The sequence below is a fragment of the Aphidius gifuensis genome, linkage group LG5, assembly GCF_014905175.1.
Source record: "Aphidius gifuensis isolate YNYX2018 linkage group LG5, ASM1490517v1, whole genome shotgun sequence".
Lineage (NCBI taxonomy): Eukaryota > Metazoa > Arthropoda > Insecta > Hymenoptera > Braconidae > Aphidius > Aphidius gifuensis.
The window spans coordinates 6,154,025-6,168,087 of record NC_057792.1 but is presented as its reverse complement, the minus strand read 5'-3'; the positions used below and the strand labels follow the sequence as shown (position 1 = coordinate 6,168,087).

Genomic DNA, 14,063 nt, shown 5'->3' with positions numbered 1-14,063 from the left:
TAAATAAATAAATAATAAGCTGCATTACTCACGAACAATTGAAAATTAATTTTTATATATTCAAAGTTTATCAACTTCTCCCATTTCTGTGTAAGTTTCATCATTCATTGTGTAGCTAAGCATAAATTTAAGTGACACATCAACCTAAAATTTAAAGCTTTATATTAAATAATTATAAACAATAAAAAAATTAAGATTAATTAAAAAAAATTAAAATTAAATTAAATGTATGTCTCAATTGTTTTAAGGATAGAAAAAAATTATTACTTTTAGTGGATTAGCAATCAACATAATTTGTGTTATTGCTGATGGTGGTAAAAATGGATTATGAGCTGGTAATTCATTTCCAGATGGTTTTTGCAATCTGCATTTGCATTTCTGTAAATAAAAAAATGAACAATTAGTAAATAATATTTAACTTAAAATGAATACTTTTATTTAAAATTATTACTTTAGTAACAACAGCTTGAAATAAATAATTTGACAATGATTCACTATTTTTACTCATTGTTGTTATAACAATAACAGTTACATCTGGTCTTGGTAAAGATTCAGTAAAATGTAATATAACTGTTATACCATTATTATCAATAACAGTCATTGGTGGAATTTTACCTGTAAAAAAATTAATATAAATTATATTTTAGATAAAATCTATTTATATAAACTCAAAAATAAATAAATAAAACTACAAACTTGGTTTAATATCATCAATAGTAATATTAATATCAGTCAATGGTTTAATTTCAACATCATTCAATAGTTTATCATGATTATTATCAACAATATTATCGTTACAAATTGGTAATACAACATCAACATTATCAATTGCATCAATTAATAAATCATCTTCATTTGAATTATCAATATTATCAATACCAATTAATATATCAACATCATTATTATCATTATTTAATTTTAAACAATCATTATTATCATCATTATTGATAATTAAATTTTTATTTTTATTATTAACTGTACATGTTAAATTTTTTTTTAACAATGATTGACCCATTTCATTTAAATCATCAAGTGCTTTTGTTTTAGTATCAATTTTATTTATTTCTATATTTGTTTTTTCATCATTATTTGTATTATTTTTATTGCTATTATTTAATTTTATTGGTTCCATAATATTTATATTATTTAATAATAAATTTGTATCTTTATTATTTATTATTTTTTGTTGTTCTGATGTTGTTGTTTTATCAATTGAATTAAATATATCATCCAACATTTCCATATCAGTTTTTTTATTATCATTATTGTTATTACTACTTGTTGATGTTGTTGATATATCAAATGGTGATGATAAATCTAATAATGATGGTTGATTATTTTTTTTTATTTTATTGGTATTTAATGATTTTTCAGTGGGAAATATATTTTTATATTTTATAAATACTTGTTCTAATTCATCATTAACTGTTAATATTTGACCTGTAATTAAATTTATAATAAATTTTTTTTGATTCTTATATATATTTTTAGATATTTAATTTACCAAGAGTATCATCATTTTCTTGAGTTTCATCAGCTAGTTTTAATATTATGGGTTTAAATCTTTCACATGATTGATATAGTTCTTTTATCAATTCAATATCTTCGGTATTTGATTGTTCTGGATTATAAGAATCTAATATTTCTGTTAATACTTTAACATTATTATTTACTGTTTCTAGCTCTAAATTTCTTTCTGAATTTTGTTGTATTCTTCTTTCGTCCTGTAATTGAATGAATATAATTCATCGCTTTTTTCAAATGCAATTTTTCAATTACTTACATCTTTTACCATACTTTTGATTAATCTATTTGCCAATTGAAGCTCAAATGGATCTTTACTTTGTAATAATTCTTGTAGTAATTTTGCTGTTTCTTCATCTTCAAATAATGCATTTTTAGCTTTTTGGGCTTTTGATATTTGTATTTTTTCCTCAATAATTGGTGGATTATCTCTCTGTCAATCAAATATTTAAGAAAAAAAATAAAATTATTGTTTTTATTGATGTATAAATATTATTTATTCAAGTATCTTTATCATTAAATGGAAAATTAAAAAATAAAATTTCTTAATCAAACCTTTATTGACAAATAAAAAATTTTAATTGTCATCTAAATAATTTTTATTATTATCAGTGAATCAAGGCACAAACAAAAAATAACAATTAGCTATTTAAACAATTAATTAAAATAATAATTTTGCCATTAGTTAACTAAACAAAGAAAGCAAAATTTATGTACAAATTTGAAACTGGAGTATTTAAAAGTCGTTAATGTCCTTGAAATTATCAAAAATTTTAACTATCAATAATCATATTTTTAAAACAAAACAATTTTTTCGAATTGCTTTATTTTGTCAATTGTCATTGTGCAATTTGTCTTGAAAAAAAAATATAAAATTTTACCTTGACAACTCCTTGTTTAATCAACATTTCATAAGCTTCTTTAATTTTAACTTCAGTTGGATAATCTCTTGTCCATGTATACAAAATTTCAATGACTTTATCACGTACACTTGCTGGTGTTTTATCACCAAGATATTTTGGTGATACAAGTTTAATCATTTCATTTAAAAAACGAAATTTTCCAATTTCCGAATGAAATTGTTTACCACATTTTTTCATACACGTATCTAAAAGCTTCATAAAAAATAATATAAAATTAAATATCAAATATTAATTAATTAAAAATATAAATACCAGCTATATCATTAATAAATAACTCACCACAAGTGATTGAAATGCTTGTTTTTCAATTGTTGATTGTATATAAGTTGCTAATAATTTACATGCAATTTGTACACCATCATTTTCTTTTTCAAGCATAACACAAAATGCAACAATTGCAGCAGTATCTGTTTTAACATTTTGAGGATTTGTTGCTCTTTCTATATACAAATAAAAATATATTTACAATTAATTATTCAAAATTCATAAATATAATTATTAATATTTACTTACGAATAAGAGCCTCAAGGCTAGTTGTCAAAACATCCATTTTAAAATTTTTTTTATTCCTTAATAATTTATTTAAACAAAGACAAATACTCAATTTAAATATAACAATTATTATTATCAATAATACATATACTCATTTATCAATAAACATTTTTTTTACATTAACAAATACATGTCAATATATTTTATTTTCACTCTTATAATTTTTTTTTTTCTAACATATTTTTAATATTATTTCTCTAAAATAATCCTGTTGTTAATATTTTTTTTTATTTGACTGTCTTCAATACGTATATTAGTATTATTTTCTTATCATGACAGTTATCAGTTGATACCTTTTTTGTTATTATTATTATTCTAAAAAAAAAAAAAAAAAACCATCAATAATATGTGTGCGACGATTTTATGGATTTTTTTTTTTTTGTTTTGACAGAATAATGACAGTTAAATTTTGTTTATTTGTTAATTGTTATTTAATATAATAATCATTATAATTAATTATTAATATAATTTGTTATTAATAAAATATAGTTAATATAATTAATATAATTATTTAAAATCAATTTTTTATAAACAAACATTTTTTTTTTTTTTAAATTTTAAAAGAAAAAACAAGCAGCGTCATCGTACTTGAACATTTAATATTATTTTTGTTATTATTATTGTTTTTTTATTATTGTTATTTATTTATCTGCAAGAGATTGTCAAAAAAGAAACACCTAGAAACACTTTCTTTAAATTGAAATAGTGAGCTGTTTATTGGAGTATTATTAATAATTGTTTATTTATAAAAACATAATGGCAATAACAAATTTTATGTCTGCATTACGTGCATCAAAATCATTGAAAACAGTTAATATTAATAATGAATTATTATCAAGAAGAATGGCAATAACAACACGTTCAGGAGCAATATTACCAGAACCAAGACCACAACCATTTGGTATTGTTGGTGTTGTATTTGGTGTTGTATTTGGTGTACTTATTGGTGCAACAATTAGCAAAAATATTGCTAATTTTTTGGAAGAAAATGATTTATTTGTGCCTTCTGATGACGATGATGATGACTAGGTTTTGATAAATAATATATATTTATTAGTAATTTATCTAAAAATGGTAATTAATATTTAATTTATAATTAGTTTTACATTTGTTAATTAATTTATTGTATTTTTTTATAGATTATGAATATTCACATACAACCAGAGCCATTTTGGGAAATACTTCAAGATCTATACATTTTTTTTTTTTTTAATTTCATTCTATTTTTGGAAATGAGAAAAATTATCTTAAAAAAAAATGTACTATTGTTATTAAGTTTATTATTAATTGTATTTTTTATTTATTATAATTTTTTTTTTTGTTTAAATACTTTACTGTAAATAATTTAACGCACAGAGAAAAAAAAATACAAAATAGTCAATGTTATTTTTTTTAAATGTCATGATCGTTTTTTTTTTTTTTTTTTTGCAATGTAATAATAATTTATCGATAAATAATGTAACATGAAATTATAATTGTTAGAAACATAAATATTTATATATTAAAATTTCTTGGTACTTAGTAAACAATAAACAATAAAATTATTGATTTTAAATTATATTTTTATTTTTTCTGTTATTCAAACAATGTACAACAATATTTCAGTCATGTCAGAATAAATAATTATATACGAAAACAAACAAAAAAAAGGTTTTTTTAATTAGCAATATTATTATTATAATTTTATTTATATCTTAATAATTATTAATTAAGTTTGGCCATTTTTTAAATATAAATAATTTACACTGTGCATTATTGTTTTTTTTTAAATATAATTTTAACAAATTTTATTTTGAAAATTTAATTTTCAAGTCAAATATAATTTTTATTTATTAGTTTTTTTGTTTTTTTTTTTTCATTTTGTAAATAAAACGTTAAAAAAATTTATTAAATATTGTTAGTCATGCAATTTTTTTTCAAAAATAAAAATAATAAAATAATTAAAAGTACGATTTTTGATTATTAACAATGATGACTGTGTCCTATTTTAAATCTTGTTTGTAATGAAAAAAAAAAAAAAATATTGGAAGATCTTGTATATATTGGAGAGACTTTCTGTGTTTTTTTAATTTTTTTTTTAAAAACTATTTTTTAAAATTATTCTGGTGGTTTTTTATGTTGACCCCAGCCATGAAAACATTTTGTAAATCTTCGTGATTCTTTACCTTTTGCAGTTAAAAATAATTTTCTTGGTTTATCTGGTTGTTTAACTCGTAAATGTTGAATATAAACCTTTAAAAAAAAAAATAAATAATAAATATTAAATAACAATTATTATTTTAAATAAATAAAATATTTACTTGTGCTGATTTGTAAGCCAATTTAATTTCCACTTCAGAACAACGAGCACCAAGCCAGAGAAAAACTTGTTCACCATTATCCAATATCATAATATCATCATCAGCTAAATCATCCTAATAAAAATAAATAAATAAATAATTAATAAACAAATGTATTAATGGATAAATAAATAATGAAAAATATTTACCTGACAAAAATCAGTACATTTTTCACTGATAACAAAATAACCTTTTTCATTTGAACAACGAAATAATCTTGTATAATTCATAAAATCAGCATGTTTATCATATTCTTTTTTACCACCAATACCAACCCAAAAGAAATTATCAGGTTCTTCACCTTCATTAAGAACTTGAAGACTAATCCATGGATTATTAAACATTTCTTCAGCAATATCTTGTATAAGACGAGCATCATCAGGTTCAGATTTTGATCCAATCCATACATAAACAATACCAGTTTCTTCATCATTATTAAATGGTACATTTAATATATAACAAAATGCTGAATTTAATAATGTTGCATCTGGTTTAATTTGTATTAAACGTGTACATAATGCACTACCATTACTTCTTAATTGAAAAAATTCAACTCTATTTGAATTATCAATTGTTTTAATTTGTTTTCTTTTACCTTGACGTATAATAAATTTTCTTTTAAAATGTGCCATAAATTTTAAATTTTCTTGTTGTTGATGTGTTCTAACAACTTCTAATTTTTCACCAAATAATGTTTTAAATTTTTTTTGCATACTAAATGTAAATGTTAACCATCCCATATTACCAGCATCTCTACCTTGCCAAAAATAAACAATACATTGAAAATCATCTTCATATTGTTGTTGTTGTTGTTGTTGTGATTGTTGTTCATCATTATTATCATCATTATTATTATCTGGTACATCAATTGGCATCCAATATCTACATAAAAATACATAACAATCTTCACTATAAAAATGTCCCAATTCTTCTTCAGGTAATCTAACAAATTTTCTTTTTTCCAATACAAATGCTTCCATAACTTCTAAATCATCACTCCATTCATTCATTAATTGTTGTGCTTCAATATTTGACATTTGTGGTTGACGTGGCATAAATAATGCAGCAAGATCAGCTTTAGTATCTTGTTTTTTAGCCCATTTATTTAAATCAGCACCAGTTTTAGCAACAGATTCAGCAGTACGTGTAAAATCAACAGCAATAACTTCATCCCAACCAGTAAATTTTGATTTAAATATTTGTGATTCAGTACCTTCTTGTAAACGTGTTATCATTGCATAATTTGGTCTATTAATCATATTAAATAATTCTTGTGATAATTTAACAGCAGCAGCTCTAACAAGACGTGTTGATTTTTTACCAAACCATACAAATAAATCTAAATAACAATCAAGTATATATACATTACGATTATTTAATAATGTATTTGTTAATTTACCATGTGGTACTTCAACTTGTGGTAATTCTAAATAACCCATACCAAGTCTAACTTGATATAAACGTGGTACTATTGGTGTAAAATTTTCATCAACATGTTTTTTAATAATTGGTCTTGTCATTGTTGTTGTATTATCATTATCATTATTATCATTATTATTATTATTGTAACCTAATAAATTTAAAAATTCATCTGATTCATTACCCATTATTTCCATAATAATATCAGCTTTATTTTTTCTTTCATTTTTATTAATTTTTTCAGCCATTAATCTTGATTTTGATTTTAATGTATTTTTAGCATATTTACCATACCACATAAATATTTTATATCCAATATCAAATACAAATACATAATCACAATCAAATGATTCAATATTAACATCAACTGGTTCTAAATGTATTGATGAACCAGCACCATGTACACGATATAATCTTCTAATAATTGGTGTATCTTCAATTGTATAAAAACCAGATGATGTTCTACCACCTTCAATATATGTTATACCAGTATCAAATAATATTAAAAAATCATCTGATTCATCACCTTGTTCTTCTCTTATTGTACGACATTGTGCACCTAAAAAATTACGTAAATTAACAGCATGTATTGCTGCACATGCACGTTTATCAAGTGTTGCTTTATCACCAATCCAAAAATATATTGACCATACTAATGATCCACTATCATCAATTATTGTTTTTAATATAATATAACAATCACCCTCATAAAATTTACCATGTGCAACTTCATCAATTTGATTTGGTAAAAAATTTTCAATTTCCCATATTGATAAACCAGGTATTTGTCCAGCATCATCATCAAATATTTCTGAATAATCTAATGATGGTTTTTCTAATGTTTCATCCCATCTTTTTGGCTTTAATGATTCATTACATTTATTAATATGTCGTTGTTGTTGTTGTTGATCACCATTATTATTATCATCATCATTATTATTATTATTATTATCATTAATATCATCATGATTCATAAAATTTTTTTCAATAGCAATATCTTTCATGCCTTTTAATATTTTAGCTTGATCTTGATCAGCTTCTTGTTCATGTTCACGTCTTCTACGTAAACGCATTTTACGTGCAATTGGATCTTTACTACTATTTATTGTTTGTATTGGTGGTGGTATATTTGCACCAGCAAGACGTAATTGATGTTGTAATGAAAAATCAATATTATAAAATTCAATACCAGAACCACGTTGTATTTCAATTGGTTTTGGTGGCATTATTAAATTTGGATTATCACGTAAATCAAGTGTATCTAAATCATTTAATAAATGTATTGCATCTGGTACTGTTATTAAATAATTTGATGATAATATTAATTTTTTTAATGAACCACAACGACATAAACCTTCTGGTATCATTTCTAAATGATTTTTAGCTGCTGAAAATATTGTTAATGATGATAATTTACCAATACCAGATGGTATACCATCAAAATCTAATTCATTATCATTTAAATATAAATTACGTAATGTTGTTAATTTACATATTGTTGTTGGTAATAATTTTAATTTATTTCTACATAAATTAAGTGTTTCTAATTTTTGCCACATATCAATTGTTGTTGATAATTCAGTTATTAAATTATTACTTAAATTTAAACGACGTAAATTTTGTAATGAATATAATGCATCTGGTACACGTATTAATGAATTTTCAGATAAATCAAGTTCTTGTAAATTTGTTAAACTATCAAGACTTGATGGAATGTTATTTGCAGTACGTTGTGTATTACGCATTTGTAATGTTGTTAAATTCATTAATGATGGTAATTGACGTAATTGAAAATGTCCAAGTGGATTATTATTTAATATTAATGTTTGTAAATTTAATAAACGACGTGTTTGTGGTGGTAATGATTCTAATTGATTATTACTTAAATCCAAAAATAATAAATCAGTTAAATGTATAAATAATGTATTTGGTATTGTTTTAATATTATTATAACTAATATTTAAATTAAGTAATGAACGTGCACGTTCAAGACCATCTGGTATTTCTTTTAAATTATTATGACTCAAATCAAGTGTTGTTAATTCTTCAAGATGAAATAATTCAGCTGGTATACCACTTGTTTTTATATTATTATGACGTATATTTAATGTACGTAAACAATTTAATTCTGTTAATTCACCATAAAGACGTTCTAAATTATTTTTAACAAGTGATAAATGTTCCTGTAATTATTCATTTATTATTTATTATATTATTAACATTAATTATTTATTTATTCATCTTACCAGTTTTAACAGCTTTCCCATTTCTTCTGGTATTTCAGTTAAATTTGTTTTATCCAATTTTAGCCATTGTATACCAGTCATTAATCTAACTGATGGAGGAAATTTATCACCCTAAAACATGTATAAAAGCAACATATTATTATTGTTCTAACTAAAAATTATTTACTATTTACGAATAAATATATTTTTTTTTTATTTTTCTCTTAGCAATAATATAACAGTACTTACTCCAAAATCATTGCTGCTAAAATCAACTCCACGAACAAATGGTAAAACACCCGTATTAGCCATTATTAATTAATTATCAATCATAAGCAATTTCAAAATAATTAATAACATTTAATTTTTTATATTATTTGAATGAATTTTATATTTTTATTTTTAAAAAAATATCAAGTTATCATGTTACTCCAAGAATGGTTTATTTTCTTTTTTTTTTTTTTTTCTCTCTCTCAGCTTAAAATTGAGGTTGTGTCACTGTGTGTAAAACGAAGACAATTTTACATTTAAATTAGCACTGTTAAAAATGGATTTTTTAATCACTTAAATATCATTACAAAATACAACTCAATTAACAACACTCTAATTTATTTATATAAAATATTTCTTTCTCCCTCGTTTTAATTGTGTATGTGTATTTTTTTTTTTTTCGTCTCTCTTTTTTTTTTTTTTTTTATTGACAAAACTAGTTTGTCATTTTATTTATTTTTTTTTTTTTTTTGGGATGATTCACATTATTATACTATTATTATCATCATGTCGGCCATTTTGTTCATGACACACACACACATAAACAACACATACACACATGCACTTTGATATGAGATAAAAAAATAAATAAATAAATGAAAAAAATATTTATTTTTTTTTGATTACATCTAATCAAAAATTAACGTGGCAGCATTGTTTATTAAGAACAAAAAAAAAAAAAAAACAAACAAAAAAAGTTTAAATATATGGTATAATAAAAAACTCAAATTAATATATTTTTTTTTGTGTTGTCCTTGATAGATTAATAATCACTCGTTATCAGTGTATTTTTTTAATTATAAAACAATAAAAAATTGTGGGAGTGTTTGTTATTTTTGGTACCATATGTACTGGAACAATAATAAAAATAAAAAAATAAAATGTGGATGAAACCACAAGAAGTTTTACTTGCAAATGCATTTTGGTAATTATTATTATTATTTATTGTTAATTTGTTAATGACATTTGAGAATTGCAAAATTGTTTGTTTATTATTAAATTTTTTTTCCTGTCAGTTAGATAATAATGACAACACACTTGTAATTATCATCTATTTATGTAATTTTTTCAATGTAATCCTTTGTTGATTTTTTTTATATTGAAATAATTGTTTTTTCTTTTCATGTAAAAGGGAAACTGAACAAGCAACAATTTATTTTGTACTTCAACGAAGAAAAGGTCATGGTAAAACAAAAGGTTTAACATCAATATTAGTTGGAACATTGGATAGTGTATTTGATAAAAAACCACCACCATTTAGAATATTACATCAAACACCAACATCTGAAGTTTATTGGTCAATATCATGTTCATTAACACATGATGAAATATTAAAAGATTGGGAATGGTTACATAAAAATTTAATTGATACATTAAATTCATTTGATACTGAAGAAGAAATAACAGAATTTGTTTGTTGTAAAATACAATCAATAATTGCAAATAATAAAATTGATTGTCAATATGCTGAAGAAGAAGATCCAGAATCATTTAAATCAGCATCATATAAATTTAATCAATTATTTAATTTACCAAATGATGATAAATTAGTTAATTATTATTCATGTAGTTATTGGAAATCAAAATTACCACGTCAAGGATGGTTATATTTATCAGTAAATCATATGTGTTTTTATGCATATATATTATCAAAAGAAACAAAATTAATAATACGTTGGGCTGATATTATAATAATTGATAAAAAAAATTCATTATTATTTCCTGATAGTATACGTATTGTAACACGTGATAATAATGAATATTATTTTTCAATGTTTTTAAAAAAATCAGAAACATATACATTAATTGAACAGTTAACAAATATTGCTATGAAAAAATTAATTGATGATAAAAGTTGTTTTAATGAAGATTTAGAATTAAAATATAAATTAAGTAAAAATATACCTAAAAAATTATCATTTTTAAAACGTGATTTAGATGCACGTGCACATTCAGAAGCATATAGATTACAATTTCGTTTACCGTCATATGAAAAACTTGATGGTAGTATTGATTCAACATTATGGACACCATATTCTAAAAAACATATATGGGGAAAAATATATTTATCAAAAAATTATTTATGTTTTGAAAGTCGTGTTAAGGATCTTGTATCAATTGTTATACCAATGCGTGATGTACGTCTTGTTGAACCAGCTGATCAATCAATAAATTCATCATCATCATCAACATCAACATCAACATCAATAACAATTGATAAATCAATACTTGTTACAACAATTAAATCATCATTTTTATTTGCACAAATACATGATAGAGATTTTGTTGTACAAAAAATATCTGAATTACTTGCTAAAACAAAATTAAATAAAACAAATAAAAATGATAAAGATTCTGAAGATGATGATGATGATGAAGATGATGATGTTGATAATGATGATGTAAATAATGTAAATTTATGGACACCACAACCACCATTAATGACATTATTTACATTATCATTGACAAATGAATCAAATGAAAAACAAAAATTAAAATTAAAAAAATGGGATAATCATTTTAATGAATATGGACGTGGTGTATCAATGTATCGTACAACTGAAACATCAAAATTAATAATACAAGGTATACCACAAATATTACGTGGTGAATTATGGTTAACATATTCTGGTGCAATAAATGATATGTCAATGAATTCAGGTTATTATAAAAAACTTGTTGATAAATCATTAGGTAAAAATTGTCAAACAAATGATGAAATTGAACGTGATTTACATCGTTCATTACCAGAACATCCAGCATTTCAATCAGATATTGGTATTAATGCATTACGTCGTATATTAACAGCATATGCATTAAGAAATCCACAAATTGGTTATTGTCAAGCAATGAATATTGTTGCATCAGTATTATTAATATATTGTTCTGAAGAATCAGCATTTTGGCAATTATGTAATGTTTGTGAATCATTATTACCAGATTATTATGATAGACGTGTTGTTGGTGCATTAGTTGATCAAGGTTTACTTGAAGAACTTGCTGAATATTATTTACCAATTTTACATGATAAATTAAAAAAACTTGGTTTAATACGTGTTATATCATTATCATGGTTTTTAACAATATTTTTAAGTGTTATGCCAACATCATCTGCTGTTAATATTATGGATTGTTTTTTTTATGATGGTGCTAAAATTATATTTCAAATTGCTCTAACAATATTAGAATGGAATCAAGATAAATTATTAAATTGTCGTGATGATGGTGAAGCTATGCAATTATTAACTGATTATCTTGGTGGTGTATTTAATGATGAAGAAATAATATTAACACCAACAATAGATACTACAACAACAACACCACCACCACGTAGTATATCTGTACAAACGCTAATTTATGAATCATATGTACGTTATGGTACATTAACAATTGGTAAAATTGAAAATTTACGTTTAAAACATCGTTTAAAAGTTGTACAAAAACTTGAAGATGTTGTTGAAAATAATATAATACGTTGTGTTATTGGTGATAAATTTATGACAAATAATGAATTACATGATTTATTATGTTTAATTAGAGAAGAATTAATGTTTTATAAATATAATAATTGTGAACGTTATGATCCAACACAATTACCATATGAATTATATAAAATTGATTATGATTTATTTCTTATATTATTTTGTGGTTTATCATTATGGGGTAAATGTACACAAGCTGAATCAATTGCTGAAAGATTATTTAGATTAATGGATTGTAATAATGATGGTTATTTAAATTTTCGTGAAGTTGTTAAAGCAATTGGTTTAACATCAACAGCTGATGTTACACAAAGATTAAAATTATTATATACATTACATTTACCACCATTATTAACTGAAATTGATATGGATTCACCAGTACATACTGATCATGGTGCTGAAATTGCATCTGAAGCTACTGATTTTTTTGATACAATGCAACAAAGTGTTGCATCATTAAATATTGCTGCTGCTGCTATTAATGATAATAATAATAGTAATGATGATGATCTTCATCATTTAAATGACACTGATGATGATGATGATGATGATGATAATTCAAGTTTTCATTGTCAGCATAAAGATACTGATGGTAATTGGGAAGTACAGAGTTTAAGTAGTTTAAGAAATTTATTAGAAACAAAAGATAATTCATTAAATTTAAAAATTGTACCTAAAATGACACAAAGACATTTTATTGCACTTTGGAAAACACTTTATGATTTATTTCCTGCACAACCAGAGGATCAAGAAATTTATCATTCAATAGCAACAATTGGTACATTATTATTTCAACTTGGTGATGTTGGTAATAATTGTGATAAAAATGATGATAATTCATCAAGTCATCAAATAACTACAAATAAAACACAAGAATGGTCAATAACTGTTGAACAATTTTTAGCATCAGCATTAAATGGTCAACCAATTAATGATTTTTTTAGTAAAAGAGCTAATTTAATTGAAGATATATCATCATTAAGAAATCGTAGATTTGATAGAACACCTTCGTTATCTGATACTCCAGTATTCAATGGATAACATGGCAAAAATTAACGTTATTAATTTTAAATTTAAAAAAAAAAAATACATTTATATATTCATATTATTATTCATTATGATAATTGTTAATTAATTTTTATTATAGAAAATATATATTTTTATTTTTTATCTTGATATAGGTATATTTAAAAAAAAAAAAAATTTTATAAAAATCTATAAAAACCAAGTTTTATTTTAATGGAAAAAAAATTATAAATAATTGTAACTTTTACATTACTTTTTTGTACTATAAAAAAATGAATAAATAAACTTTATTGTGATAATTAT

The 14,063-nt window shown here is 22.7% G+C and overlaps 4 protein-coding genes across 5 annotated transcripts; 2 read left to right on the top strand and 2 right to left on the bottom strand.

The window, feature by feature from the left end:
• Positions 1-23: 23 nt before the first annotated feature.
• LOC122857286 (ADP-ribosylation factor-binding protein GGA1) lies at positions 24-3,315 on the bottom strand. Its single transcript, XM_044159383.1, has 9 exons — positions 2,961-3,315; positions 2,727-2,887; positions 2,406-2,639; positions 1,784-1,957; positions 1,505-1,724; positions 697-1,440; positions 452-615; positions 268-378; positions 24-144 (listed from the first exon to the last, which is right to left on the bottom strand). Exons 1-9 carry the CDS (start codon positions 2,995-2,997, stop codon positions 61-63), a joined length of 1,929 nt encoding a protein of 642 aa, XP_044015318.1. The 5' UTR covers positions 2,998-3,315; the 3' UTR covers positions 24-60.
• A 305-nt stretch (positions 3,316-3,620) lies between these two features.
• LOC122857364 (essential MCU regulator, mitochondrial) lies at positions 3,621-4,648 on the top strand. 2 transcript variants are annotated; one of them, XM_044159491.1, is made up of 2 exons: positions 3,621-4,028; positions 4,139-4,236. In XM_044159491.1, the coding sequence occupies exon 1, from the start codon at positions 3,756-3,758 to the stop codon at positions 4,026-4,028; it is 273 nt and encodes a 90-aa protein (XP_044015426.1). In that variant the 5' UTR covers positions 3,621-3,755; the 3' UTR covers positions 4,139-4,236. The 2 variants fall into 2 exon arrangements, with proteins under 2 accessions (XP_044015426.1, XP_044015425.1); XM_044159490.1 differs by having other exon boundaries at positions 3,622-4,073; positions 4,139-4,648.
• A 352-nt stretch (positions 4,649-5,000) lies between these two features.
• LOC122857269 (protein flightless-1) lies at positions 5,001-10,028 on the bottom strand. Its single transcript, XM_044159351.1, has 5 exons — positions 9,232-10,028; positions 9,004-9,114; positions 5,488-8,940; positions 5,300-5,413; positions 5,001-5,231 (listed from the first exon to the last, which is right to left on the bottom strand). Exons 1-5 carry the CDS (start codon positions 9,292-9,294, stop codon positions 5,097-5,099), a joined length of 3,876 nt encoding a protein of 1,291 aa, XP_044015286.1. The 5' UTR covers positions 9,295-10,028; the 3' UTR covers positions 5,001-5,096.
• A 35-nt stretch (positions 10,029-10,063) lies between these two features.
• LOC122857271 (TBC1 domain family member 9) lies at positions 10,064-14,056 on the top strand. The gene is made up of 2 exons (XM_044159358.1): positions 10,064-10,177; positions 10,385-14,056. The coding sequence occupies exons 1-2, from the start codon at positions 10,134-10,136 to the stop codon at positions 13,773-13,775; spliced, it is 3,435 nt and encodes a 1,144-aa protein (XP_044015293.1). The 5' UTR covers positions 10,064-10,133; the 3' UTR covers positions 13,776-14,056.
• Positions 14,057-14,063: the final 7 nt, after the last annotated feature.

Excerpts from the sequence above, each read along its gene's own strand:
- LOC122857286 (XM_044159383.1), bottom strand. The coding sequence starts at position 2,997 with ATGGATGTTTTGACAACTAGCCTTGAGGCTCTTATTC. Across the intron at positions 1,441-1,504 it reads AGAAAATGATGATACTCTTG|GTCAAATATTAACAGTTAAT; the intron begins GTAAATTAAATA and ends ATTTAATTACAG. Across the intron at positions 379-451 it reads TTCAAGCTGTTGTTACTAAA|AAATGCAAATGCAGATTGCA; the intron begins GTAATAATTTTA and ends TTTTATTTACAG.
- LOC122857364 (XM_044159490.1), top strand. The coding sequence starts at position 3,756 with ATGGCAATAACAAATTTTATGTCTGCATTACGTGCATCAAAATCATTG.
- LOC122857269 (XM_044159351.1), bottom strand. The coding sequence starts at position 9,294 with ATGGCTAATACGGGTGTTTTACCATTTGTTCGTGGAGTTGATTTTAGC. Across the intron at positions 9,115-9,231 it reads TTAGCAGCAATGATTTTGGA|GGTGATAAATTTCCTCCATC; the intron begins GTAAGTACTGTT and ends TACATGTTTTAG. Across the intron at positions 5,414-5,487 it reads AATGTACTGATTTTTGTCAG|GATGATTTAGCTGATGATGA; the intron begins GTAAATATTTTT and ends TATTTTTATTAG.
- LOC122857271 (XM_044159358.1), top strand. The coding sequence starts at position 10,134 with ATGTGGATGAAACCACAAGAAGTTTTACTTGCAAATGCATTTTG. Across the intron at positions 10,178-10,384 it reads TTACTTGCAAATGCATTTTG|GGAAACTGAACAAGCAACAA; the intron begins GTAATTATTATT and ends TTCATGTAAAAG.